General features: G+C 46.4%; 1 protein-coding gene across 4 annotated transcripts in view; it reads right to left on the reverse strand.

Moving 5' to 3' along the window:
* The window catches only part of LOC126297517 (serum response factor homolog), a 256685-nt gene that overhangs the window by 95885 nt on the left and 133835 nt on the right, over nucleotides 1–26965 (reverse strand). For 2 of the 4 annotated variants that reach the window (XM_049988407.1, XM_049988405.1), the window contains exon 4: nucleotides 8864–8935. The exons of the other annotated variants lie outside the window; for them this stretch is intronic. In XM_049988407.1, coding sequence (XP_049844364.1) covers nucleotides 8864–8935 — 72 coding nt within the window. The remainder of the gene's footprint in view (nucleotides 1–8863; nucleotides 8936–26965) is intronic. 4 annotated transcript variants of the gene reach the window in all.

Genomic DNA, 26965 nt, shown 5'->3' on the forward strand with positions numbered 1-26965 from the left:
ACCAGGAAGAGATGACTTACTACACTTCATGGCGTGTCATCCGTACTGATGCAACCCACTCCAACCATGTGCCATCCCCTCAGGCGCCACCCAGCCTCAGCAAGGGCCACCTGGCAGGATAGCCATTGCCAGAAGTCCCGATGCCCCAGGGAGATGTGCATCTACTACATGGCATACATTGGGAGTTAACAGCGCAGGCATCAGCAGAACGATCCCTGTTTGGTTAGGGTTCTACGACCAACAGGGTACATGGCGGCCCCACCGCAACTGACTGGCTACCGTGCTGGATATGTGGTGCAAAGAATTTCATGACCCTCGTCGGCGCAGAAAATGACACTGCATAGTGGGTGGAGGAAAATGCACTCAGAAAGGTGTCGTCGCTCAATGAGATGGAGGATGAGCAAGACTGCAGTGCCATGTAAGGCGCCCTTGCCCAACTGGATCGCTCTCGGGAAGATTTTGAAAAATGGAGGTAAAACCTTACAGGGGACCATCACATAAACGCAGAAAGGTGAGAGACTCCTTTTAGTCGCCTCTTACGACAGGCAGGAATACTTCGGGCCTATTCTAACACCCGGGCCCGCAGGGGGGGGGGGGGGGGGGCAGAATAAAACTATGGGTCATCCTGGTATGACCGATGCAGACACACCATAGGACTAGCGATTCTTTCTGGGAGAAGCTGCAGGAAGAGCGCCAAGCTGCAGTAGTCTTCTTCATTGTGCAGAGTATATTAGATGGGGTAGCAGCCAACTAGATGCCGTTCCACTCCCGAGCGAGTAGAGATCTGATGTGCACTCGCAAATCCGTACCTGGGATTCGCAAAGGAAACGGGACCCAGACAAAGGCAACTCGGCAGGCAGCACGAAGAAGGTGAATAAGGTCACGAATAGAAGAGACCAAAACGTGGCAAGAGTAGCACCAGTCAATAGCCTGAACACTGCTCATTAAGACAGTACATATTAAAACATGATCAAGGGAGGCCCGTTTAATGAAATAGATATTTACTAACAGCTGTCAGCTTTGCCGTAAACGTTCTCGACAGTGAACGGCGTTCCATACAGACTTATATCTGCATAGCCACAGCTTCCATCATCCGTCTTAGAAGAGAGCTATGCTGAATACTTTAGTACACAGAGCCAGGACTATTTCCGACAAGGACCACCTCGGTCCGGAGATTAACCATTTGACGACTGTTTTCAAAAGGAATGGTTATTCCGCCAGTGAAATTAAATCAGTATTGTCGAAGAAAGTAAGACACGATGCCGCCCATAAACAAGAAGAGGACCAACACATAGCGCGGCTTCCAATTTGCGGTGCTACAACAAGCAAGATAGGCAGAGTCCTAAAGAGGCACGGAATAAAACCAGTTTTCCGACCACCTAGGAAAATTAAGGAAATGTTGAGACCAGTCAAAGATAGTCTCGGCTTAAGGGTGCCGGGAATTTATAGTATTCTTTGCGAACGCGGCAAGAATTACGTGGCCCAGGCTGTAAGAACCGTTGCCGACCGTTGCATCGAGCACCAGTGCCACCTGAAATAAAGGTATTTGGAAAAATCAGCGGTGGTTGAGCATAGCCTGCTTAACAAGAATAAGATTTTATTTGAAGAAACTGGAGTAATAATAGCCCACGCATCGAATTACTAGGACTCTGTAATCAGGGAAGCAGTCGAAATTAGACGGCTATGCACTTAGCAACACCTGGAAGAGTGCACTGGATAAAGAAAAATCGCAGAGGAAAACTTCCCGCACTTTACCTCCTGATTCAAGGGATGGCGCTGCAAGCAACGCGGGATAGAAACTACGTCTATGGAAGTAGAGGGCATCACTTCACTACGCACCATATCTCTGTTGCCATGACGTATTCCAGCCAATCAGAAGCAGTCCTTTGCACATAAAAGTGGGAGCCTCACTAGTTCACGACAGTCAGTTTTAGCCCTGACGACAACCATGGAGGTAGTGGTCGAAAACTTGCGAGTTTCATCTGAATTGACGCGGCATATACACCAAGAGATTTTTATTCAAGGAATCCATTCACTGACAACTGTATGAATCAAAGTAGAGACCCCTACAGACGCCCTCTCCAGACCACCATGGTTTCGATAGAGCATGGAGTGTTGGAGAATGGTCATAAGTGAAGTGTTATTCTTGGAGAGCAATGCAAACCACAGAAGAAGATGAAATAAAGTGTTGCAGTTCTGGCAGGTGAAAGCAGTAACCATTATAATACTATTAGATGATCACGCAATTGGCGACCAGGTTAGGCGTGAAGGGGCAGGTGAACCTGTCACACTGTAGAATCAATGTCCGTCACCAATGAGGATGGAACCATATCCACTAACATCAGTTCAGAATTCGACTGTGTGGGGGGATCTAGCACCTTCAGGGGCATCGGGGGAGCCTTGTTCTGATTCTCCTCTTCTTCTTCTTCCTCTTCCTGTTCATATCCTTTGGTGGGCAAAGCTCAATCAAGGAACTATCTGCAACGAGCGTGGGGACAGATGAATAGTGGACAGCCCTGGGATCAACAGGATGTGGCTGCTTCAGCCAGCTTGGTGTCAGGTCTCCAGTACGGGGATTGCTGGGAAGAGGGATCCCAAGAGACAGCCCTGTCACAGGAAGACGCCGGAAAAGGAGAACAATTCTCTGGCCAGGTGTGGGAAGTGGTTCCCAAAGAAGGTATCATGGAAACCATGATGTGAGAGATGGCTGGTGGGAGATCTGGTTTGGAGAAGGTAGAGGTGGGCGGGGGGGGGGGGGGGGGGGGAGATCGTGATGTTGGCTTAACTGATAGTCAACATACATAGGAGGCAGGCATTCATAGGAGGCAGCGGAGTAAGTTTTAAACCCATTAGCGTATTGCGTTACCATATGGCAACATTTGTAACACTTTTTTAAAGTCGTTGATTCCCTGACATCAATGAAGCGAGTGTGTTGGCAGCGGTGGATTCCGTTCCGCAAGACTGTAAAGATCACTAGAATAGAACAGTTTTAACAACACATTTAAATTCTGCGGCTTCAGCAGTGTTGGAAGTCGTCGTTTCCTGAATGACGAAGAAAAATGGAGTTTAAGTTCGAGTAAGTAGGTTTTACACAGTAACGTAGATATATAATTTGTTTTTTTAGTACGGTTGTGATTTAAATCCTAAAACATGTTCTTTGGAGGTCACTGTTTGCTGTGAAATAAATTACGTTCATTTAGGCTGTTTGAACGTCGGTGTTGCCATATGGTAACGCTAGGCTCTTGTACTCAGTAGAAGGACGAATTTTCTCTTTTTTGTTTTAGAAGAAGTTTCTCGCTTGCTGAGACGCTGGAGATTCTTTATAATGACGCTATTGAAGGTGATGGGTTTGTTGAGTCCCCAGATCCGAAGAGAGAAAAAGTGTGCGGTGGCTGGACAACTCAGTTGTCACTATGATCTCTTCTTCATGTGGTGCACAAGAAGTTGGCCAAGTCAAGAGATTCTCGCAACTAAAAAAAGCGAAATATAATGATAGCCAAATATAATACATATATGGGAGGTACTGATCAGATGGATCAGAATCTAGCATGCTATCGCATTGCAGTAAGAAGCAAGAAATGGTACTGGTCTCTCTTTACATGGATGTTAGATGTCGCCATACAAAACAGTTGGATTTTGTATAATGAAGCAAGAAACCAAACTATTTCTCAGCTTGATATCAAGAGAGAAGTAGCAACAGTGTAATTGTAAAGACACCAAGCTTTACCAAAAGGAGCCGGGAGACCATCTGCATCAAGGGCATGTTCCGACAGCCGCATATCAGATTCAACTAGGTTTGATAAGACTGACCACATCGTCCAGCACACAGAAGGAAAGAAGAAGAAAAGGTGTGCACATAAGGACTGTGAATCTATTGTGAGAACAAAGTGTTCAAAGTGTAATGTGGGATTGTGTATTGACTGCTTTATTACATTTCGTGTAAAATAATGCTAAGTTTACGGTCTGATTTTTGATTATTAATCGTGTTGTGTTATAAAGTATCAATTGTGCGATGAAGACTGAATAATAAATTTGCACAAAACTTGTATATGTAATAATAAATTTCAATAACCTACTTATTTTAGTTGAAGTTTTAATCCATATAAACTTAGGTAGTGAAAGCGCCTAGAGTTGCCATATGGCAACATCAAATATCTCGCTAATGGCGGTAATGACTTTCGTCAAAACAACTCTGTTGTGTAATTTATGACTTTTACAGACATAATAACGCATTTTAAAAAATTAAAAAAAATGGTTCAAATGGCTCTGAGCACTATGGGACTTAAAATATGTGGTCATCAGTCCCCTAGAACTTAGAACTACTTAAACCTAACTAACCTAAAGACATCACACACATCCATGCCCGAGGCAGGATTCGAACCTGCGACCGGAGCGGTCACGCGGTGCCACACTGAAGCGCCTAGACCGCACGGCCACACCGGCCGGCTTAAAAAAATTAATTCCGGCGCTAAATTGGATTCGCATTTTTCCAAGTGACTGAAGTTCCCCAAGTTTGCTTCAATATTTTCGACAGAAAATAATGTTTTAGTTGTAATGAAAGTATCCCGATCAGCTGAAGGTGAGGTGCCACACAGCCATCTGGAGTATCCCTCTCCCCACGGCACAGTCAGGGAAGGAAAGGAAACGCGGTGAGGTGTACCTTTATGCATTATAATAATCTTTTCCATCTGAACAGACTGCTGGAGCCTTGTGAATCTTCCACGATGGTACTACGCACTCTGAATAGGGTCTCTTCCCAAGGACGCCACAGGAGAAGTTACCTGACTAATGAACCATTGCCCCGAGTCCCTGTGACTCAACCATGATGGACAAGTACTGCTTGGCTTGCATGGGTAGTTCCCCTCTAAGGCACCAACAGTGAAATCCCTGCATGGTCAGGGTCTGCCACCATGCAGGCACTTGACATTACCCCCACCACACTGGAACAGTTATCATGCAGGGTTTTGGGTGTAGTACCCTTGCGAAAAGGAAAGGGTACAAAGAAAGAATGGTACAAAAAGTGGAACTTACACCACAGTGAACGATCTTCCCTGCACAAGCCACACTTTTGCTCCTTTAGGAGCAGCAAGTCAGACTCAACAAGGGAATAATAAAGTTAAGAATGAAAAGTGGTAGAATGCTGGAAGGGAATAAAACGAGTGTCGAAAATCGCAAACTAGATTCAAACACAATTGGCATAAAGAAGACCATCCAACGGAAGGCAGAGGCTGTGGCTAAGCCATGTCTCCGCAATATCCTCTCTTTCAGGAGTGCTAGTTCTGAAAGGTTCGCAGGAGAACTTCTGTTAAGTTTGGAAGGTAGGAGAAGAGGTACTGGCAGAAGTAAAGCTGTGAGGACGGGGCGTGAGTCGTGCTTGGGTAGCTCAGTTGGTACAGCACTTGCCCGCGAAACGCAACGGTCCCGAGTTCGGGTCTCGATCAGGCACACAGTTTTAATCTGCCAGGAAATTTCATATCAGCTCACACTACGCTGCACAGTGGAAATCTCATTCTGGCATGATACACATTCGTGGTATGCTTCCCAAGGGCCATCTAGCGCCAAATCAAACAGACCCACAATCACATCTACCCAACACTTTTGTCTATTATACCGATAGTATGCCACCTAGGCTGGAAGGCCACCTAGGCTGGAAAGCTGTCTACGTAAAACATGTACTAAAACTGTAACAGACATCCCTACTCAACAAGGACCCATCAACAAACTTCGACTAATTTTCATATTGATTTCTGAAAACTTCTCAATACATTGTGTGTTGTTTCTGCGTCGTCATACAGTCAGCTAAATTAAAGAAATTGTATCTTGAAAATCTGGGTTTATCCTAAAATTAAAACCAAACCGACCTTTTTTCTTGATCTTCTGGTTACTCTTACAAAATATTACTGGTAAAGAATAACGCCAGAAGAACCGATGACGACATGGGACATACCTTCATAGTAGTTAGAACACTGTGTGCTGACAGCCATCAACAAGGGCTAAGCATGTTGCTCGGTACTTCACTGTTCTTGTCATGATTTTTTTACGATGCAGCTGCAACCTCATCTAGCCGTAAATCTTCAATAATAGCTCGCCGGGTTTAAGACCTAGAAAACTGCAGGCACCATACATGTGCATAATGGACGAAAGCTGGGTCAACGATGAATGCGTTAGATGATGACAGTGCGATCTTTTCACTTACTTTCAAACTGAACAAACAGCACATTGTTGTTGTTGTCTTCAGTCCTGAGATTGGTTTGATGCAGCTCTCCATGCTACTCTATCCTGTGCAAGCTGCTTCATCTCCCAGTACCTACTGCAACCTACATCCTTCTGAATCTGCTTAGTGTATTCATATCTTGGCCTCCCTCTACGATTTTTACCCTCCACGCTGCCCTCCAATACTAAATTGGTGATCCCTTGATGCCTCAGAACATGTCCTACCAACCGATCCCTTCATCTGGTCAAGTTGTGCCACAAACTTCTCCCCAATCCTATTCAATACTTCCTCATTAGTTATGTGATCTACCCCTCTTATCTTCAGCATTCTTCTGTAGCACCACATTTCGACAGCTTCTATTCTCTTCTTGTCCAAACTATTTATCGTCCATATTTCACTTCCATACAAATACTTTCAGAACAGCACATTACTCCATCTATTATAATACTTGGACATGCAAAGAACCCTCCTTCTCAAACTGGGAAACTGCAGAGGTCTGCCACTCTCTCTACGTTAATCTGCCAAGCAAGCAATGAATGATTTAAGTAGGACTAGCTGAGAAACCTGGCGCTGAGGGCAGTAACTTTAAGCCTCAGTGAGTGACGACTTCTGAGGAGCGAGATAATGCATGACGCTCTCTATCAGAGTTACGATGTGCCCTGTTTTCAGAAGCGGTTTCCAAAAAGTGAGATAAAGCCTCAGTTTCTCGAGCCAGTGCAAGTCTCAACTCAGGATCTTTATTGGATTCCTTAGACTGCATAGTCCTCAGTCTTTTAGCCATTCTAATGTATTCAAAAAGACTCGACGGTTTTCTCGTCATTTTTAATCATTAAAAAATCGAGATGAAAATGTAAAGAGTGAGCATCCAAACAACAAAGCAAACTTAATAAATTCGTTTGTCCTAGCAAACAATACAAATAAAACCTGTCGAAAGATGCAATGCAAAGGCGTTAATTTTTTAACAAAGAAAGCGAAATCAATAAATCCATATATCCTACCCAAGTAAATTCAATGTTAGTTTGTATTCGTAATGGTAAGATTGTGACGCTTAATTGTGTCACTGACAAACTTCCGAGAACACATCTGTCACTGAGTTAAAAGAACTAACAGTACGATCTAATGGTTCTCTGGTGTACTAAGAAACTAAAGACGCCATCTATTTGCTCTTTGGTGTGTTACGCTGTTATGATTGAACATTCAAACTACTAAGCTGAGCAGACGATTTTAGATAAAACTTTAAATTACAATCTCTCTTGTTTCCCTGCGATCCTATTTTGATGAAATAAAGCCTACATATTGCCCCAAGCTACGCTCACGTACTCAGTGAAAACCTCACGAAAATTTAACTAGTAATTTTGAAGATTAGCGTGTTAAAACAGAGACTCGACGGTTTTACTGATTAATTATTAGTATAGATTTTTTCGGCGTTTCTTCCCACATATTTAGGTGAATTCAGGAGTAGCTCCTCAGTTCGTTCTGGATCACAGAAGGTAAGGCATAGAAAATACTGAGAGGATGTGTTTATGCGTCCGAAAATGTACTAGACATAAACCTATCCGTACAAAATTAATTAATTAGGAAGGAAGATTACAGTTAACGTTCAATGCGTGTAGATGAAACCAGATGTGTACCACAAACCCCTGGCAGGTCACGACTGGCGAAGGAAATAGAGCGTGGCTTCTCCCAATGAATAATCCTGGCACAGTGTAAAAAAACTAGTTTCCAAATGAATACGATGAAGATGACATCGAATTATTTCGTAAAAAGAATGAGAATCTAGGTCTTCTAATACAAACATGTTGTGGAAGCTATTTCTTGATCATATAGTACCATGATAAAAATGATTTAAAAAGGTAATGCTCTTATTGAGGATGTACACTTATGGACTAAGAGGAAATCATTGTAACTGTGAGACTGCAACAGGTTATCAGCCAAAAGTGTAAACTACCATAAGCCGCTCGCACAGAGCGAGTTGAGATAATTAAACACTGAGGACTAGCTCAGAATGAGAACGTTGGGAGGATCAGTATTCACCATCCCAAAATTTGTCTCAATTTGTTTGAGAAGGAGGCAGATTAAATCCGAATGCCCCTTCGACGACGAGATCATTAGCGACGGAGGAGGAGCAAAGGTTGTGGAAGGGCGGTGTATCTAGTAGGCTGAGCGGGAATTTCAACTACGGCCCTCCGGAATGCGAGTCCAGTGTCTTAACTGCTGCGCCACCTCTCTCAGTTATCTATACGGACAAACCGCGACAAAACAAGCATGGGAATGTCCAGCCACGATCTGAACCCTGCTCATACTATGGCTTAAACCATTGCGTCATCTCACTTGGCAGACGTCAGCAGAGAACGAGGCGTCACCGGCGTAAAAACAATGCGGATGCACGACAACGACGTTCGTCCCGTAACAGTCCACAGACTACTCAAATAAGGCTACTTGGCTCCTGTTTTATGTCAAACCCACACGAAAGGTCCGAGCAGCAAGTGATTAGCGACCATCGAGTGCGCTCACTCGAACTCAAGCAAGAAACACACACACACACTTACGACAGACAGCCACGTGCTGCTGGCAGAGAAGAGCCGCACTGCACGGCACACAGTGAGTTTTAGTAGAAGCGCTGTTAGTGTAGACCATGCAGAGCCTTACCGGAGATGAGGTGGGGCAGAACGCGAGCCGCCGCGCCCGGCCCCGGTGCCTCCTGGTAGCGCTCTAAGCCGCCTGAAACACACCCACCACACGCTTACTGTTTCCGCTCCTTTCCTCTACCCACACTCACTCAACCAAATCGCTTGCCGCCTACTACCAACACTCATCATTAAGCGACAACTGTGCAATTTGTCATCTGGTACAGCAATGGAACTCGTCGCGGAGAGCGAGCAACTGCTACGACGCGAGGTGAAAAGCTTCCCGTAAGATAGTGGTGATACCAAACATACACCAAGTTGACAAAAGTCGTGGGGTACCTCCTAATATCGTATCGAACCGCCTTTCGCCCGGCGTACTGCAGCAACTGAACGCAGCACGGACTCGACGAGTCGTCGGAAGTCCCGTGCACAAATACTGAAGCATGCTGCCACTACAGCCGTTCGTAATTGCGAATGTGTTGACCGAGAAGGGTTTTGTGCACAAACTGATCTCTCCATACTGTTCCATAAATGTTAGATGGGATACTTGTCACGCGATTTTGGTTGTCAAATCATTAGCTCGAATTGTCCAGAATGTTCTTCAAACGGATCCCGAACAGTTGTAGGCCGGTGACATGGCGCATTGTCATCCATAAAACTCCATCGTTGTTTGGGAAACAAGTGTCTGGAAATGGTCTACGAGTAGCCAGTCAATGATCGGTTAAGTTGGACCAAAGCACCCGGATCGAGACCATAAAAGGAGCCACCGTCAGCTTTCACAGTGCGTTGTTGACAACGTGGGTCTGCGCCCCACTCGAACCTACCCTCATTTCATACCAACTGAAATCGAGCCTCATCTGTCCAGGCCACGGTTTTCCGGTCGTCTAGAGTCCGACCGATACGGTCACGAGCCCAGGAGAGCCGTTGCAGGCGATGTCTCACTGTTAGCAAAGGCACTCTAGTCGGTAGTTTACTGTCATAGCCCAATAACGCCAAATTTCACCGCACTGTCGTAACGGAAACGTTCCTCGTACGTCTCAAATTTATTTATGCGGTTATTTCACGCAGTGTTGCTTGTCTGTTAGTACTGAAAACTCTACACAAACGTTGCTGCTCTCGATCGTTAAGTGAAGGCCGTTGGCCACTGCGTTGTCCGTGGTGAGAAGTAATGCGTGATATGTTGTATTCTCAGCACACTCTTCACACTGTGAAACTCGGAATACTGAATTACCTAACGACTTCCGAAACAATGTCCCACGCGTCTAGCTGCAACAATCATTCCGCATTCGAAGTCCTTCCCGTCATTATCACATCGGAAACACTTTCATGTGAATCAACTGAGTGCAGATAACGGTTCTGCCAACGCACTGCCCATTTATACCCCGTGCACGCGATACTACCGCCATATGTATACGTAGATATAGTGATATAATGACTACTGTTAACTCAGTGTAATTTTGCTACGTTAGCAGTACGTTGTTCCAGACGGAGAGTGTTCGTTAAAGGCGAAGATTTTGCCAGAGTGTCCCAGAGAGGTGCAACACGACCGCTCTTGTTCTCCATAAAAAAAAAAAAAAAAAGGTCTTCCAGACAGGGTAAGCGGAAATCTGCGACCGTTTAGTTGGTTGGTTGGTTGGTTGGTTGGTTGGTTGGTTGGTTGGGGAAGGAGACCAGACAGCGAGGTCATCGGTCTCATCGGATTAAGGAACGACGGGGAAGGAAGTCGGCAGTGCCCTGTCACAGGAACCATCCCGGCATTTGCCTGGAGCGATTTAGGGAAATCACGAAAAACCTAAATCAGGATGGCCGGACGCGGGATTGAACCGTCGTCCTCCCGAATGCGAGACCAGTGTGCTAACCACTACGCCATCTCGCTCGGTACGACCGTTTGGTGATGACGGTGTTGTGTACGGGAAAGTGTCGTCTTTGAATGACTGTAAGATGAAAAAAAAAGATTACTTTGATTTAGTTTATTGGGAAAATTTTAGGAAAGTGCAGGTCCTCTGTAAAGGATACCACATACAAAACACTTCTGCAACCCATTCTTGAATACTGGTCGAGTGTGTGTGATCCCCACCAAGTCCAGTTACAGGAATACCGCCAAGCAGTTTTCAAGGACGTAATGCTATATTTGTTACCGGTAGATTCGAAACACGTGAATATTAAGGAAATGCTCCCTGAACTCAAAAGGCGGGAAGAAGGCGTGCTTTCCGGAAAATATTATTTAGGAACTTTAGAGATGTGGCAGGTGCGACAAGATGCAGAACACTTCAGCCATCAAAGTACATCTCGCATAAGTAGCCCGAAGGCAAGGGTCCCCCAGCCTGGAGCGTGAATACACGATGATGATGTACAGGAAAAGTAATGCTACCAGGAGTACAGGCTACCTTCTGTCAACTATCGAATGGTGTCTTCTTGAGTACGTAAACTGACATGACATAAGTCATCACAGAGAGGGGCACATATACAGATGGCGGCAGTATCACGTACACAAGGTACAGTACATTGGCGCAGCTGTCATTTGTACTCAGGTCATTCGTGAAAACGTTAACGATGTACTTATGGACGCACGATGGTAATTAAAACAATTTGAACACATAATAGAGCTACACGCACGAGACATTACATTTCGGAAATCATTGGGGAATTCAAACGTTCAAATGTGTGAATTCCTAAGGGACCAAATAGCTGAGGTCAGCTGTCCCTAGACTTACACACTAACAACTTATGCTAAAAACAACACACACACCCATGCCCAAGACAGGACTTAAACCTCCAGTGGAAGGGGCCGCACAATCCGTGACATGGCGCCTCAAACCGCGTGGACACGCCGCGCGGCGTTAGGGAATTCATTATTCCGAGATCCACAGGGTCAAAAGCGTGCCGAGAATACCAAATTTCAGGCATTACCTCTCAGCACGGACAACGCAGGGGCCGACGGCCCTCACTTAACGACTGAGAGTAGCAGCTTTTGCGTAAGGGTTTCAGTGCTAACATACAAGAAACACTGAGCGAAATAACCGCAGAAATTAATGTGGGACGTACGACGAACGTATTAAATAGGAAAATGTGGCGAACTGTGGCTTTAATGGGCTGTGGCAGCAGACGACCGACGCGAGTAACTCTGCGAACAGGACAGCGCCTGAAGCGGCTCTTCTGGGTAAGTGACAGTATCGGTTAAACCTTAGATAACTGGAAAACCGTGGCCTGGCCAGATGAGACCTGTGCAAGTTGGTGGTGACTCCATAATCGTGTGGGCTGTGTTTACACGGAATGGACTGGATCCTCTGCTCCAACTGAACCGATCATTAACTGGAAGTGGTTACTTTCGGCTACGTGGAGACCATTTGCAACCACTCGTGGATTTCATGTTCTCAAACAACGATGAAATTTTTATGGATGACACTGGGCCATGTCAGAACAATCTAGACAATTCGGGCGAATGATTTGGCCACCGAGATCACCCGACATAAATCCCATCGAAATTTGCGGGACATAATAGAGGGGTCAGTTCGCGCACAAACTCCTGCACCGGCAACATTTTCACAATTACGGACGGCTATAGAGGCAGCATGGCTCAGTATTTCTGCTGGACACTTCCAACTACTTGTTGAGTCCATGCCACGTCGAGTTACTGCACTAGGGGGTATCCCACGACTTTTGTCATTTCAGCGTGTGTGGATGGAGAAAGCGTTAACACGAGGGGAGCAAGCGTGTACGCCACTTTAAGGAGGCATGTCTCGTCCATACCGTGGCATCACAAAATTATTTGTTTGGGATAGAAAGCAATTCAACTGCTGAAAAATGACTGACTGAATCCAAATGTAGTTGTACTTCAAACTTGCAGAGTACAACTGAGTGCCAGACAGTTTATTATTCACGGTCTTCCAAAGGATGTGAGTTCTGTGTATGTATTCTGAACCAATTTGATAAAAGAAATACACGAGAAAAACGTAATCATATTGCACATGCTCATAAAGGTACTTCGTCAATGAGAAAACAGGGATTTGAAGTACAAATTTTTAAAACTTAAACCTTATCCCGTTCGACAAACCTCCCTCTTATTTCCACCTATTTTTGCATCTAAAGTATGGGTGACTGGAAAATATGTCGACTTCAATGAAGTGGTTATGGCATCCACTTGAGATCCTCACTTCGAGAATGGAATCCACTCACTCGATGAAAAATTTAAAATAGTATTATTACGAAAAAGTGTATTTTGTAAGCTAGGATCAATGTTTCACATCACAACCTATATCGTTTTACCTCGTCAGAAGCTGTTACTAATAAGATTGCGACCACCAATGCACGGTACGAGGGCCGGCCGCGGTGGCCGAGCGGTTCTGGCGCTTCAGTCCGCATCGAATCCATGGATGTGTGTGATGTCCTTAGGTTAGTTAGGTTTAAGCAGTTCTAAGTCTATGGGACTGATGACCTCAGATGTTTAGTCCCATAGTGCTCAGAGCCATTTGAACCATCTGAGAGCTGTGCAAAACTTCAGAAAAACAATACACATTGTAGCCGAATGCAGTTTACCTGACGTTCTGCGACTTCATATTAGGATACAGGTTATTCACCGGATCCCACGTCGACAGAATGTGATCCGTATCTTCAACATATACCGACCAGCAGTCTGTTGTGCAGTGCGCTCTCATGGGTACCCTTCCAAGCCATAAGCTTCATAAAACGTGGCTTTTTCTGGAAGTACAAACTACGAAACTTAGCAACTTATTTTAGTATGATGGATTTCAATAACCGATAAAATAGTTTTCCACTACCTGAAAATTTTTACACATTCCGTAGAGGTGGCAGGATGAAGTAACATGTGAATTACTAAAACTACCAATACAAGTGTTAGATTAACACATCACGTACACGACAAATTTATTTTCATGTCTCAGTGGCTGCAGTTCCAAGGAGTTCTTCCTTAAGATTCAGATCCGCAGGTTATAGCCTTATTACACATTGTTCAGTTTGGTACAGGCGTGCACAAAACGACAAATAGCAGAGAAATATTAAGTAAGTAACATTCATGGGTTTTCTTCTTTTGGGGCATTCTAGTGGTGAAAGAAATTATATACAGTAACAAGTGATACTTTCCACACATAAATAGGTAAAAGTCAATAATCACGACAAATTACAGAAATGTGAATTCCGAAGTAAAATGAAAACTTTTTCGCTAAACGTTCAACAAACAGACATCATAAAAACCTGTGCCCCATCTAACCGAAAATTCGACTATGCTGACAGAAATCAGGTCAATCAGAAGCCAGTATTGGTAGTCTGCTTTGCTGTGCCTGCTTCGTACACGAACAGCGCACCGTTTCGAATAGAGACTACTGAAATTGTATCTCATCTCCGTCACAAATCACTGAATGAAAGATTTGATGCGATGCAAGACTGTCTTTCACGAATTCGGTACGTTACGGAAGTGAGAGGGATACTATTCCTGAGGTCAAGTTCTTTGACCACAACACTTCCTGTGTTTATGATTTTTATAAACGTACTAAGTAACACAACTTTGATGCGAACGTTATTATAAAAGCGTTTGTATACAATTTCTGATACTCCGTACGTATGCCATTACGAACATTTTTCATGATAAAACGATGTCTGTCTACTATGCTTATCACAGGGATAGAAAGCAGAAGCCATTTTTTTTTACAATAAATTAATCCACTGGAATAGTTTAAGGTTTGATCAACGCTCCAGTCAGAATTTATCCTTTAAGAAAACTAAAGCTGCTATGGGGGCACTATCGCCCAACACCGAAGGCAGGGTGCTGGGAAAGTTAAAAGTCTGCCGCAGAGTGGCTGAAAGTGGGCAGTCCAGCAAGGGGTGGACTACTGTCATTTGAGAGTCACAGCGACACTGTGGTGCGTCCTCGCGACGGAGTAGGTGAACATGCGTTAACCACGTATGACCAATGCGGAGCCGGCAGAGGATAACTGATTCCCTGCGAGAGGGCTGCATGGAAGACTTCCACACATTCATAGTCTCCTTAATGACACGCAGTTTGTTGTGCGTGCTGTTATGCCATTCCGTCTCCCAAACCCGGAAAAACCCTGGGGTGTAAGACAGAACGCAGGTCAGCTACTGAAATGCCCATCTCCGCATCGCCTGTTTGGCCAGCATGTCAGCAAGTTCGTTGCCGGGGATTCCGACGTGTCCTGGGGTCCACACAAACACCACGGAACGGAGGGACTGTTCCAGGGCATAGATGGACTCCTGAATGGACGCTACCAGAGGGTGGCGTGGGCAGCACTGGTCGATAGCTTGTAGGCTGCTCAATGAGTCAGTACACAGGAGAAATGACTGGCCAGGACATGAGCGGATGTACTCAAGAGCAAGAGATATGGCCGCCAGCTCTGCAGTGGAAACACTGCAGCCAACTGGCAAGGAGTGCTGCTCAACATGTCCTCCATGAACATATGCGAAGCCTACGTGACCATCCGCCATTGAGACGTCGGTGTAAACAACATCAGAGCCTCGGAACACGTCAAGAATCGAGAGGAAGTGACAGCGGAGAGCGACGGGGTTAACGGAGTCCTTAGGGCCATGCAAAAGGTCCAGACGAATCTGCGGCCGAGGAGTACACCATTGAGACGTACGTGAACGTACCGCAAGTAGAGATGGTGAAGGGAAGGACTTCAGTTCGGAGAGAAGGGACCACACGCGAACCGCAATCGTTAGCCCCGACCAGGGCCACCGATGCGGGAGATGGACTGCCGCGGGCGGGAAAAGGAGACGGTAATTCGGATGCTCAGGGGAAATATGAACGTGTGCTGTGTAACTGGCGAGCAGTTGCGCACGTCTGATCTGCAGTGGAGGGACACCAGCCTCTACCAGTACGCTGGTCACCGGACTCGTCCTAAAAGCTCCTGACGCTAATCGAACCCCACAGTGGTGCACAGGGTCGAGTAAATGCCACGCTGAAGGCGCTGCCGAAGCACAAACCACACTCTCATAGTCAATTCGGGATTAGACAAGGGCTCTGTAGAGCTGCTGCAGCGAACAGCGATCTGCACCCCAATTGATGTTGCTCAAGCAACAGAGGCCACTGAGGTGCTGCCCGCACTAATGCTTAAGCTGACGAAGATGAGGGACCCAAGTCAACCGAGCGTCGAAAACCAATTTTAGGAATTGATATGTCTCCACCACAGTGAGTGAATAGTCATTAAGATAAAATGTGGGTTCCGGATGAACGGCACGACGCCGACAGAAGTGCATGACATACGACTTTGCGGCTGAAAACTGGAAGCTGTGGGCTAGAACCCATGACTGCGCCTTGTGGATGGCTCCCTGGAGGCGCCGCCCAGCAACAACAGTACTGGAGCAGCAGTACTAAATGCAGAAGTCGTCCCTCATACACAGAAGATGAGACAGAGGGCCCAACGGCTGCTGCTTGACTGTTAATGGCCACTAAAAATAGAGCGACACTCAATACAGAGCCCTGCGGGACTCCACACTCCTGGATATTGATGGAACTATGGGAGTCACCAAGTTGGACACGGAAAGTACGGAGCGACATGAAGTTTTGGATAAAAACCGGAAGTGGTCCCCGGAGACGCCACTCATACAATGTGGTAAGGATATGACGTCGCCAAGTCGTGTCGTATACTTTACGTAAGTCAAAAAAGACGGCAATCAGGTGTTGCCGTCTGGAAAGGGCTGTTCGGATGGGAGACTCGATGGACACAAGATTATCAGTAGTAGGGCGACCCTGGCGGAAGCCGCCCTGACATGGAGCCAGCAAGCCACGTGACCGCAGGACCCAACCCAACAGCCGACATACCATACGTTCCAGAAGCCTAAAAAGAACGTTCGTGAGGCTCATGGGCCGATAGATATCCACATCAAGCGGGTTTTTACAGGATTTGAGCATCGGAATGATGGTGCTCTCCCACTATTGCGATGGAAAGACGCCATCGCACGAGATCCTGTTGAAGATGTCGAGAAGATGTAGTCAGATGAGAGATGTTTAATCATCTGGCTGTGGATCCAATCATGCCCAGGAGCTGAGTCGGGCCAACATGCAAGGGCACTGAGGAGCTCCCACTCGGTAAATGCGGCGTTATAGGATTCACTGCAGCGTGTAGTGAATGGGAGGACGTTCCCTTCCAGCCGCCGTTTGAGTGTGCGAAAGGCTGGTGGGTAATTCTCCGACGCAGAGGCTCTAGCAAAGTGCTCAGCGAAGTGCTCGGCAATCGGCGTCGGTAAATAACTCGCCATTTACTGTAACACCAGGGACAGCTGCTAGGGCCTGGTACCAGAAAAGACGTTTGATCCTTGCCCAGACTCGGGAAGGTGACGTGTGGCACCCAGTGGTGGAGACGTATCTCTCCCAACACTCCTTCTTCCGTTGTTTGATACGGTAGCGAACAAGAGCACGGAGCCGTTTAAAAGCTATGAGGTGCTCCAGGGAAGGGTGCCGCTAATGCCGCTGTAGAGCTCGCCGAGGCTCCTTAATTGCTTCAGCGACTTCCAGCACCCTGAAGAGCGTGGGATCGCGTTTTCTACCGCAGAAACAACTGTGCTAGTCACCTGCTCAACCATCACATCTATGATACCGTGTGGGGGAGATTCAACGGTGACACCAGAGGTGAAAGTTCCCCAGTCTGCCTTGTTCAAAGCCCATCTGGGCACACGTCTGTGTGCCCGACACTGAGGCAGTGACAGAAAGATGGTGGTCACTACCACACAGGTCGTCATGTGCTCTCCAGTGGATAGATGGGAGAATTCCTGGGCTGCAAATTGATAAATCAATGGCCGAGTAACTACCATGAGCCACAATGAAATGTATGGCGGCCTAGTATTTAAGAGGTCGAATTGCGTCAGTAAGGTTTCGACATCTCCGCCTCGGCCAGTAAGCATGGTACCACCCCACAAGGGGTTATGGGCATTAAAATCTCCCAGAAGTAGGAAAAGTTTAGGGAGCTGATCAATCAGTGCAACTAATACATCCAGGGGTACTGTACCATCTGGTGGAAGATATACATTGCAGACAGTTACTTCCTGTGTTGTCCTTATTCTGACAGCCACAGCTTCAAGAGGGGCTTGAAGGGGCACATGTTCACTACACTCCTAGGTCAGGACATAAATTCAAACTCCACCTGACACTCGATTATAGTCACTACAGTTCCTCTTATATCCTTTATAGCCGCGGAGGGCAGGGGTGCGCATTGCTGGGAACAAGGTTTTCTGGAGGACAATGCAGATAGCAGGTGTAAACCTTAACAGTTGCCGTAGCTCAGCCAGGCGGTGGAAAAAACCGCCGCAGTTACACTGGAGGACGATATCATAATGAGAATGGGAAGGCATGGAACATTCAACAAGACAGTTTACACCTCAGTCACCTGCTGCCACCGTCTTTTTGCCTGAGCAGTCTATATCCATTGTCTCTGAGGGTCTGGCGAGACCTAGGCCCTCAGTGGATGCCAGAATCTCTACCTCATCCGCAGACACAGAGCTTGTAGGTACTGGGGGTGTGGGTGCCACCGCAATTCCCTTGGTCTTGGGGACCTTCTTTTTGGCTTTCTCTCGCTGCTCCTTGGCTTTCTTTGGCTGGGAGGACATCACTGATTCAGTCTTTGGGACTGAGGATGAACGTGAAGCCCAACGACCAGCTCCTTTTAAGCTCTTCAGCTACTGGCTGGTGTCATCTTTCCCATTAGCAGAAACCTGGGAAAGGAGTGACCCAAGGGACCGCTTCCTAGCGAGAGAAGCCGAAGAAGACTTACGCTTCTCCGGCTTAGAAGTGGGGACGCATGTCCCAGATGGTTGGGGGGCGGGGGGGGGGGGGGGGGGAGTGTTGCTCCCGAAGTAGGTAGTGCAGGAGCGACAGGGAGGGAAATGCCCCCCACCATCAAGGGGGCAGGTTTAGTCTTCCGGCTCCGAGAGGTGACCTGGGTTGACGGAGCTGATGGTGCCAGAACTGCAGTAGCGGCGGCGTAAGACGATGTCATACGCAAAGGATGAAGGCGTTCAAATTTTCTCTTAGACTCAGTGTAAGTCAGTCCGTCCAGGCTCTTGTACTCCACCACTTTCCTTTCTTTCTGGAGAATCCTACAGTCAGGCGAGGAAAACGAATGGTGCTCTCCACAGTTGACACAGATGGGAGGTGGTGCTCATGAAGTATTGGGATGTGATGTGCGTCCGAAATCTCGGCATGTGACGCTGGAAGCACAGCAGGAAGACTAATGGCCGAACTTCCAGCACTTAAAGGCACTGCATTGGGGTAGGGATATAGGGCTTTACATCACACTGGTAGACCATCACCTTGACCTTCTCGGGCAATGTATCATCCTCAAAGGCCCAGAGGAAGGCACCGGTGGCAAACTGACTATCCTTCAGACGCCGGTGGACACGCCGGACGAAGTGTACACCTCGCCGCTCTAAATTGGCGCGCTGCTCATCGTCGGAGTGCAAAAGAAGGTCTCTGTGAAATATGATACCCTGGACCATATGGGGCATGATGGTTACAGAAACATCCCCCAGCCTGCCACAAGCGAGTAACTCCCGTGACTGGGCACAGGATGCTGTTCTGATCAAGACTGACACAGATCTCATTTTGGATAATCCCTCCACATCTCTGAACTTGTCCTCTAAATGCGCAACAAAAAACTGAGGCTTCATCGTCATGAAAGATTCCCCATTAGCTCTCGAACATAGAAGGTATGGGGGCGAATAAGATCCACTGCCATCCTTAGCCTGACGTTCCTCCCATGGTGCGGCCAGTGAGGGGAACGATTTGGGGTCGTACTTCCGTGCGTTGAGTTGAGCTCGTGATCGCTTAGAGACTGCTGGTGTTTCACCACCAGCAAGAGATGGACTACGCTTCATCTCGTGCCATCCGCCCTGATGCCACACACACTGTCCAGGGGCCCTCCCCACAGGCGCCACCCAGTCGCAGCAAGTGCCACCTGGCAGGGTGGCCACTGCCGGGAGTCTCGGTGCCCCAGGGGGATAGGCATCTATCCCTTGGCATACTTGGGGAGTTAACGGCGCAGGCATCCCTGTGTGGTCAGGGGGGCTACAACCAACAGGGTACATGGCGTCGACGCAGAAATCGGCACTGCATAGTGCATGGTGAAAAACGCACCCAGGAATGTGTCCTCGCCTAAGAGATGGAGAATGGGCAGGACTGCAATGCGACGACGAGAAAGTGTTCTAAAGATCTCAATGCACGATGGACACGATGCACCTTGTAAGGCGCCCTTTCCAAACTGGCTTGCTCTTCGGGAAAATTTTGAACAATGGAGGTAAAACCCTACAGGGGATGATCACATAAAGGCCGACACGTGTGAAACCCCTTTTACTCGCCTCTAACGACAGGCAGGAATACCTTGGGCCTATTCTAACCCCCGGGGGAGGGCGGCTGGTGTGTATGGTTCATTCAGTAAGAGCAGCACATTCCGAGTTGACACTTTTCATAAATAAGGTAAGCTGAATGTAATTTTTAAAATCATTCATTATTACCATGTCTGTGTTTACAGAGTGTCTATATCTTACATTAAAATGTTCTTCAGACATGCTAGCATGCCTGAGGAAACATGTTTTAACGATTACTGCAACTGTAAATATTACGAATTTCCGTGCGTTGGAGCGTACAAGAAAAAAATTGAAATTTGTTCTGTAAAGAAAGTTTATTTTGAGTCTCTTTTCACGGTGAAAAGTATTCCTATATTATATAAGCCCATTTATGGTTCTACCTACTGGTAAATTGTGTTCCTTAAATTGAACCTAACTGATGTTCCTTATTAAATTGTTATCTATTATAATTTTGCATTCGCGTATTTCTAATAAAAAGATTTCAGCTTTTTCACTTTTTATTCTGTTTTAAGTACTCATTTTGCCTGATGGATGATAGAATGCCATATTATATTACAGTAAGTAAAAATATACGTGCTACTTGGGGTGGAACAGTGGCGAAAGTATTAAGTGAGGGGTCATAACAAAACGTTTTTAGAAAAGCAAGAAAAGTGACACACGCCAGAAAAATAATTACCTGATAAAATCTCACATTATACGAGAACACAATTACACCCCATACTACTGTTGTATAGAATATAATGGAATTTACTGCCCAAAACACTTGAAATTTAAACGAAGCTTGTACTATTTATCTCAAGTATTGCATTTTTCAGTTGTGTTACTGTTCTTGTCGGGGTGCGATATATTATGTGAAGACCTCAGCATACCTGCAAAGTACTCAAAATATTGGTACGTCGTAACAAAAATAATTTGTCTGTTCTACAAAGCGCTTGCAGACGTTATAGATTTTCAGAATTAGGGTAATAACGCCAGCTTTCACTGGGTGCAATTTGAGAATATGGGTACACGCATCAAAAAAATGATTGTGTGTGAAATTCTGGAACGTTCTGGGGACATCCAACCATTCACATTATATACAAGGCGAAAAATGCAGCTGACAGCCCTTATAAACAGGACTAGTCAACAGAAAACGAGAAGGACTCGTTTTTCCTATAGCCATATGCTATTTGACATGATCGGAATGTGACGACAGCAACTGCCACTCTGCGCGGAATTTGTGTGTTAGCATACAGAGGTGGAATCGCGGAGCAGTGCAGCGCAGACAAGACCCCGTCAGAGCCCCCAGTGGCGCGGCCGCTGCCCAGTGTGTGATGTGAATGCTGACGCAGATCGCCGGATGGGCACAAGGAAGCCAGCAACCACGCAAGTTCCCCTACCGGAAGCCCCTGCAATCGTCCAAGTAACGCACCAGCCAAACTGCCGTAGTTCCGATCGGTGCCCGTCATTTTCCTTATCACCATTCAAAGCGCAACAAGGCTGTAAATGCGTGTCCCAAAATTTAAAAAAGAATACGTAATGCTGCTAATACAAAACTTGGATCCTCGGTGGATGTCACGGAGGCATTCCGTTCTGGTAACGCAGAAAACCGCAACGTGCATAAAGTGCAGCTCGAATTACTCATTACATAGTACACAGGCAAGAAGAAAATTTCTCGGACACGCTAATAAAGACTATTTTTTTGGTCAACAGTATGTAATTCTGCAAAATATCTATCTTACATGACGAATACGGTGGGTAAGTATGACGAATACGGTGGATATTCCAACAGCTTGCACTTCTAATTCCTAAATTTACCCACTGTCAAAATACCCTTGCGCGTACGTGCCTTGTCCTGGAGAAAGATGACTTTTGTCGTTAACAATCCAACCATCTCAAGTTTTTCTTCACGAACCTGATTCAAAAGTCTTGTGTAGATCTACCCAGTTATTGTTTTCACTTCCGCTGGGAAATCAAAAAAATATTATCCTTTGTATCGCAGAAAAAACTTGCTATAACACCGGAAAGACGAAACCTAATTCGTCTTATCGATTACTGTTTCGTTTCTCGGGTGAAGTGGTGTACCGAGGATCCATAGTAAGACACGGGCCCACAAAACGAACTCTGCTCATTTAAGAATGGTACGAACTCTGCGAACAAATTTGTTTTTCCGCGACCTTTTCATCAGCCTTAAACGTATGCGGCTTCCTTCTTGCATATACACTGAGGTGGAAAGAGTAATGGGATGCCTCCTAATATCGTGTCGGGCGTCCTTTTGAATGGCGTACCGCAGCAACTAGACGTGCCATAGAATCAACAATTCGTTGGAAGTCCCCCGCAGAAAAACTGAGCCATTTCTGCCTCTATGGCCCTATATACAGGGTGTTTAAAAAATCGCCGGTATATTTGAAACGGCAATACAAACTAAACGAGCAGCGATAGAAATACACCGTTTGTTGCAATATGCTTGGGACAACAGTACATTTTCAGGCGGACAAACTTTCGAAATTGCAGTAGTTACAATGCGATGTGGCCGGGCACCATCTTGCATAAACCACGAGGTGTTCGCAGTGTCGTCTAAGGCAGTTTGTACCGCCACAAATTCACGAAGAATGTCCAGATAGCGTGATGCAGTAATCTTTTCGGATCTGAAAAATGGGCCAATGATTCCTTTGGAAGAAATGGCGGTCCAGACCAGTACTTTTTGAGGATGCAGGGACGATGGGACTGCAACATGGGGCTTTTCGGTTCCCCATATGCGCCAGTTCTGTTTATTGACGAAGCCGTCCAGGTAAAAATAAGCTTCGTCAGTAAACCAAATGCTGCCCACACGCATATCGCCGTCATCAATCCTGTGCACTGTATCGTTAGCGAATGTCTCTCGTGCAGCAATGGTAGCGGCGCTGAGGGGTTGCCGCGTTTGAATTTTGTATGGTTAGAGGTGTAAAATCTGGTGCATGAGACGATACGTGGACGTTGGCGTCATTTGGACCGCAGCTGCAACACGGCGAACGGAAACCCGAGGCCGCTGTTGGATCACCTGCTGCACTAGGTGCGCGTTGCCCTCTGTGGTTGCCGTACGCGGTCGCCCTACCTTTCCAGCACGTTCATCCGTCACGTTCCCAGTCCGTTGAAATTTTTCAAACAGATCCTTTATTGTATCGCTTTTCGGTCCTTTGGTTACATTAAACCTCCGTTGAAAACTTCGTCTTGTTGCAACAACACTGTGTTCTAGGCGGTGGAATTCCAACACCAGAAAAATCCTCTGTTCTAAGGAATAAACCATGTTGTCCACAGCACACTTGCACGTTGTGAACAGCACACGCTTACAGCAGAAAGACGACGTACAGAATGGCGCACCCACAGACTGCGTTGTCTTCTATATCTTTCACATCACTTGCAGCGCCATCTGTTGTTGAAAATTGTAACTACTGTAATTTCGAAAGTTTGTCCGCCTGAAAATGTACTGTTGTCCCAAGCATATAGCAACAAACGGTGTATTTCTATCGCTGCTCGTTTAGTTTTTATTGTCGTTTCAAATATACCGGTCATTTTTGAAACACCCAGTAATTGCGAAAGTGTTGCCGGCGCACGATGTTGTGCACGAACTGAGCTCTCGAATATGTTACATGAAGTGTTCGATGTGATTCATGTCAGGCGTTCTGGGTGGCCAAATCGTTCGCTCGATTTGTCCAGAATGCTCTTCATACCAATCTCGAACGACTGTGGCGCAGTGACACGACACTGTTGTTTGGGCCCATGAAGCACGTGCAGGGCTGCAAATGGTCTCCAAACAGCCGAACATAGCCACTTCCAGTCAGTAATCGGTTCAGTAGCACCGGACCACCCAGTTCATTCCACGTAAAGACAGCTCACACCATTATGGAGCAGTGCCTTCTGGCAACCCGAAACCTGGCATCAGCTCTTACTAACTGAAATCAGGACTCATCATCTGCCTACGACAGTTTTTCCAGGCGGAGGAGATTAATATTTAACGTCTCGTGAACAACGAGGTCATTAGAGACTGAGCACAAGCTCGGATTTGGGAAGGACGGGGAAGGAACTCAGCCGTGCACTTCGGGGCCATCTCAGCATTTGCCTGAAGCGATTTAGGGAAATCGCGTAACATCTAGAATGTGAGTCAACGCTTTTCCAGGCACTCTAAGGTCCAACCCATATGGTCACTAGATCAGGAAATACGCTGCAGGTGACGTCGTGATGTGATGTGCTGTTAGCAAAGACACTAGCGTGAGTCGTTTGCTGATATAGCCCGTTAACGCCAAATTTCGACGCACTGTTCTAACGGAAACGTTCGGCGTACATCCCACACTGATTTCTGAGCTTATTTCACGCACTGTTGCTCTTCCGTTAGCACTGCACAACTCTACGTACTTTTAAGGACGTGTCGGACAACATACTAGTTCCACGCACGTCCATCTCGCGTATTGACCACGAGGAGAAAATTTGAGAAATTAGAGCCCATACAGAGGCTTACCGACACTCGCTCTTCCCACGTACTATACGTGAATAGAACAGGGATGGAGGCATCAGATAGTGGTACTGAAAGTACCCTCCGCTCCACACCATTAGGTGGCTTGCGGAGTACGATGTAGATGTACGCAATCGATACTGCTCTCGGTCGTTAGGTGGAGGCCGTGGTGAGAGGTAATGCCTCAAATTTGGTATTGTCAGCACACTCTTGACACTATGGATCTCGGAATACTGAATTTCCTAACGACTTCCAAATGGAATGTCCCATGCGTCTAGCTCCAACAACCATTCCGTGGTCAAAGTCTGTTAATTCCCGTCGTGCGGCCATAATCACGTCGGAAACCTCTTTACATAAATCACCTGAGTACAAATGACAGTTCCACCAATGCACTTTTCTTCCATGTGTACGTATTACTACCACCATCTGTACATGTGCATATCGTTATACCATAAGTTTGTCACCTCAGTGTAGATGTGTCTTAGTTAACTGAAGAAAAAATTACCATATTATTACCATGTCAACAAAAAACAATGCCGTTGCATTAATCGCTGCTTCACTAGTTGAACTGTTCAACTAAAAATTACCGGATATATACCCTGACGGAAAAAATCGCAAAACCAAAAATATTAATGTAGAGTAAAGAAATTTCAGGAATACATCTGTCTACGTGACATATTTCAGGCAATGTATGCACTGCAAGGTCACAGGTAATGTATGCGTGACATAAGCTACTGCAAATGTGAAATGCTGGTCATTAATAGCCTCCGTCTGGAACCGCGCGACCGCTACGGTCGCAGGTACGAATCCTGCCTCGGGCATGGATGTGTGTCATGTCCTTAGGTTAGTTAGGTCTCAGTAGTTCTACGTTCTAGGGGACTGATGACCTCAGAAGTTAAGTCTCATAGTGCTCAGAGCCATTTGAACCATTTGAACATTAATAACCAATGTAACCGCTAGAATGCTGAATGAAACATGCAAACGTGCATGCATTGTGAGTTCCACGCCTATGGCACTTGATCGGTCAATACAAGGATGGTTATCGCAGTTTGCGGATGACTGGAGTTGTGCGACAATGTCACCCATATACTCGACAGGGGACAGATCTGGTGATCGAGCAGGCCAAGGCAACACGTCGACATTCTTTAGACATGTTAACTTACAACAGCGGTATGTGGGCGACCATTACCCTATTGGAAAACCGACTGGATGCTGTTCATGAATGGCTGCACAACAGGTCGAATCACCATACTGACGCACAAATTTGCAGTCAGGATGCGTCTATTAAACACGAGAGTGCTCCTGCTGTCAGACCATAACCCCAGCTGTAGGTCCGGTGTGTTTAGTACGCAGACAGGTTGACTGCAGGCCTCAACAAACACACGGCCATAACTGGCACCGAGGCAGAACGAGCTTTTATCAGTGAACACAACAGATCTCCACCCTGCTCTCCAATCAGTTCTCTCTTGACGCCACTGAAGTCGTAAATGGTTTCGGGTCACTGGAATGCATGCTACAGAGCGTCTGGCTCGGAATTGTCCTTGAAGTAACCTATTTGTAACAGTTCGTTCTGTTAACGTGCGGCCAACTGCTGCTCGTATAGCTGCGTAGACGCAGTACACGATGCGCCAGAGCCATTCGCCTAACACAATGGTCTTCCCTCTCGGTAGGGTCACGTGGCCGTCCGGAGCCCGGTCTTCTTGCGTCCGTACATTCTCGAGAATATTGCTACCAGTAATCATGTAGAGCGTCTACATTCCTCCCAAGTCAGTCTGCAGTATCGCGGACGAAACATCCAGCTTCTTACACGACCTCGTTCGAACTCAGTGAGGTGTTCTCAATGGCGTGTTTATGCCTTGAAGGCATTCTTAACCAACAACAGTCTCGAAGGTAACTACCGCTCACGACCGTTACGGCGGGTATACTCATAGTGGCGCTACTAGCACCACTCGCATGTCACTGCTTTGTAATCTGAATCGACATCTTTCAGATGTAGAAACACGCCTATCAAGTTTCGTTTATGTCGCACAACTCTTTCTTGGGGTGCGATTTTTTTTTCTCGGTCAGTGTGGCAAGCAGGTTGAAACGGATGTATGTTGCAGAGATAGTTTTGCAGAGATGAAGAGGCTTGCACAGGTTACACTAACTTGGAGAGCTGCAACAAACCAGTTTCAGGATTGAAGACCATAACAACCACAACATGTCATTCATATTTATGCACGCAGAATTATATTACAGCACTCGTTTATTTACAGGGACTTTTGGTGTAATATCTTGTACAACCGTGATATAACAATGTGCCATTTGAACCCCTGCAACAGCCAC

This window comes from Schistocerca gregaria, chromosome X (genome assembly GCF_023897955.1).
Source record: "Schistocerca gregaria isolate iqSchGreg1 chromosome X, iqSchGreg1.2, whole genome shotgun sequence".
NCBI classification, from domain to species: Eukaryota; Metazoa; Arthropoda; class Insecta; order Orthoptera; family Acrididae; genus Schistocerca; species Schistocerca gregaria.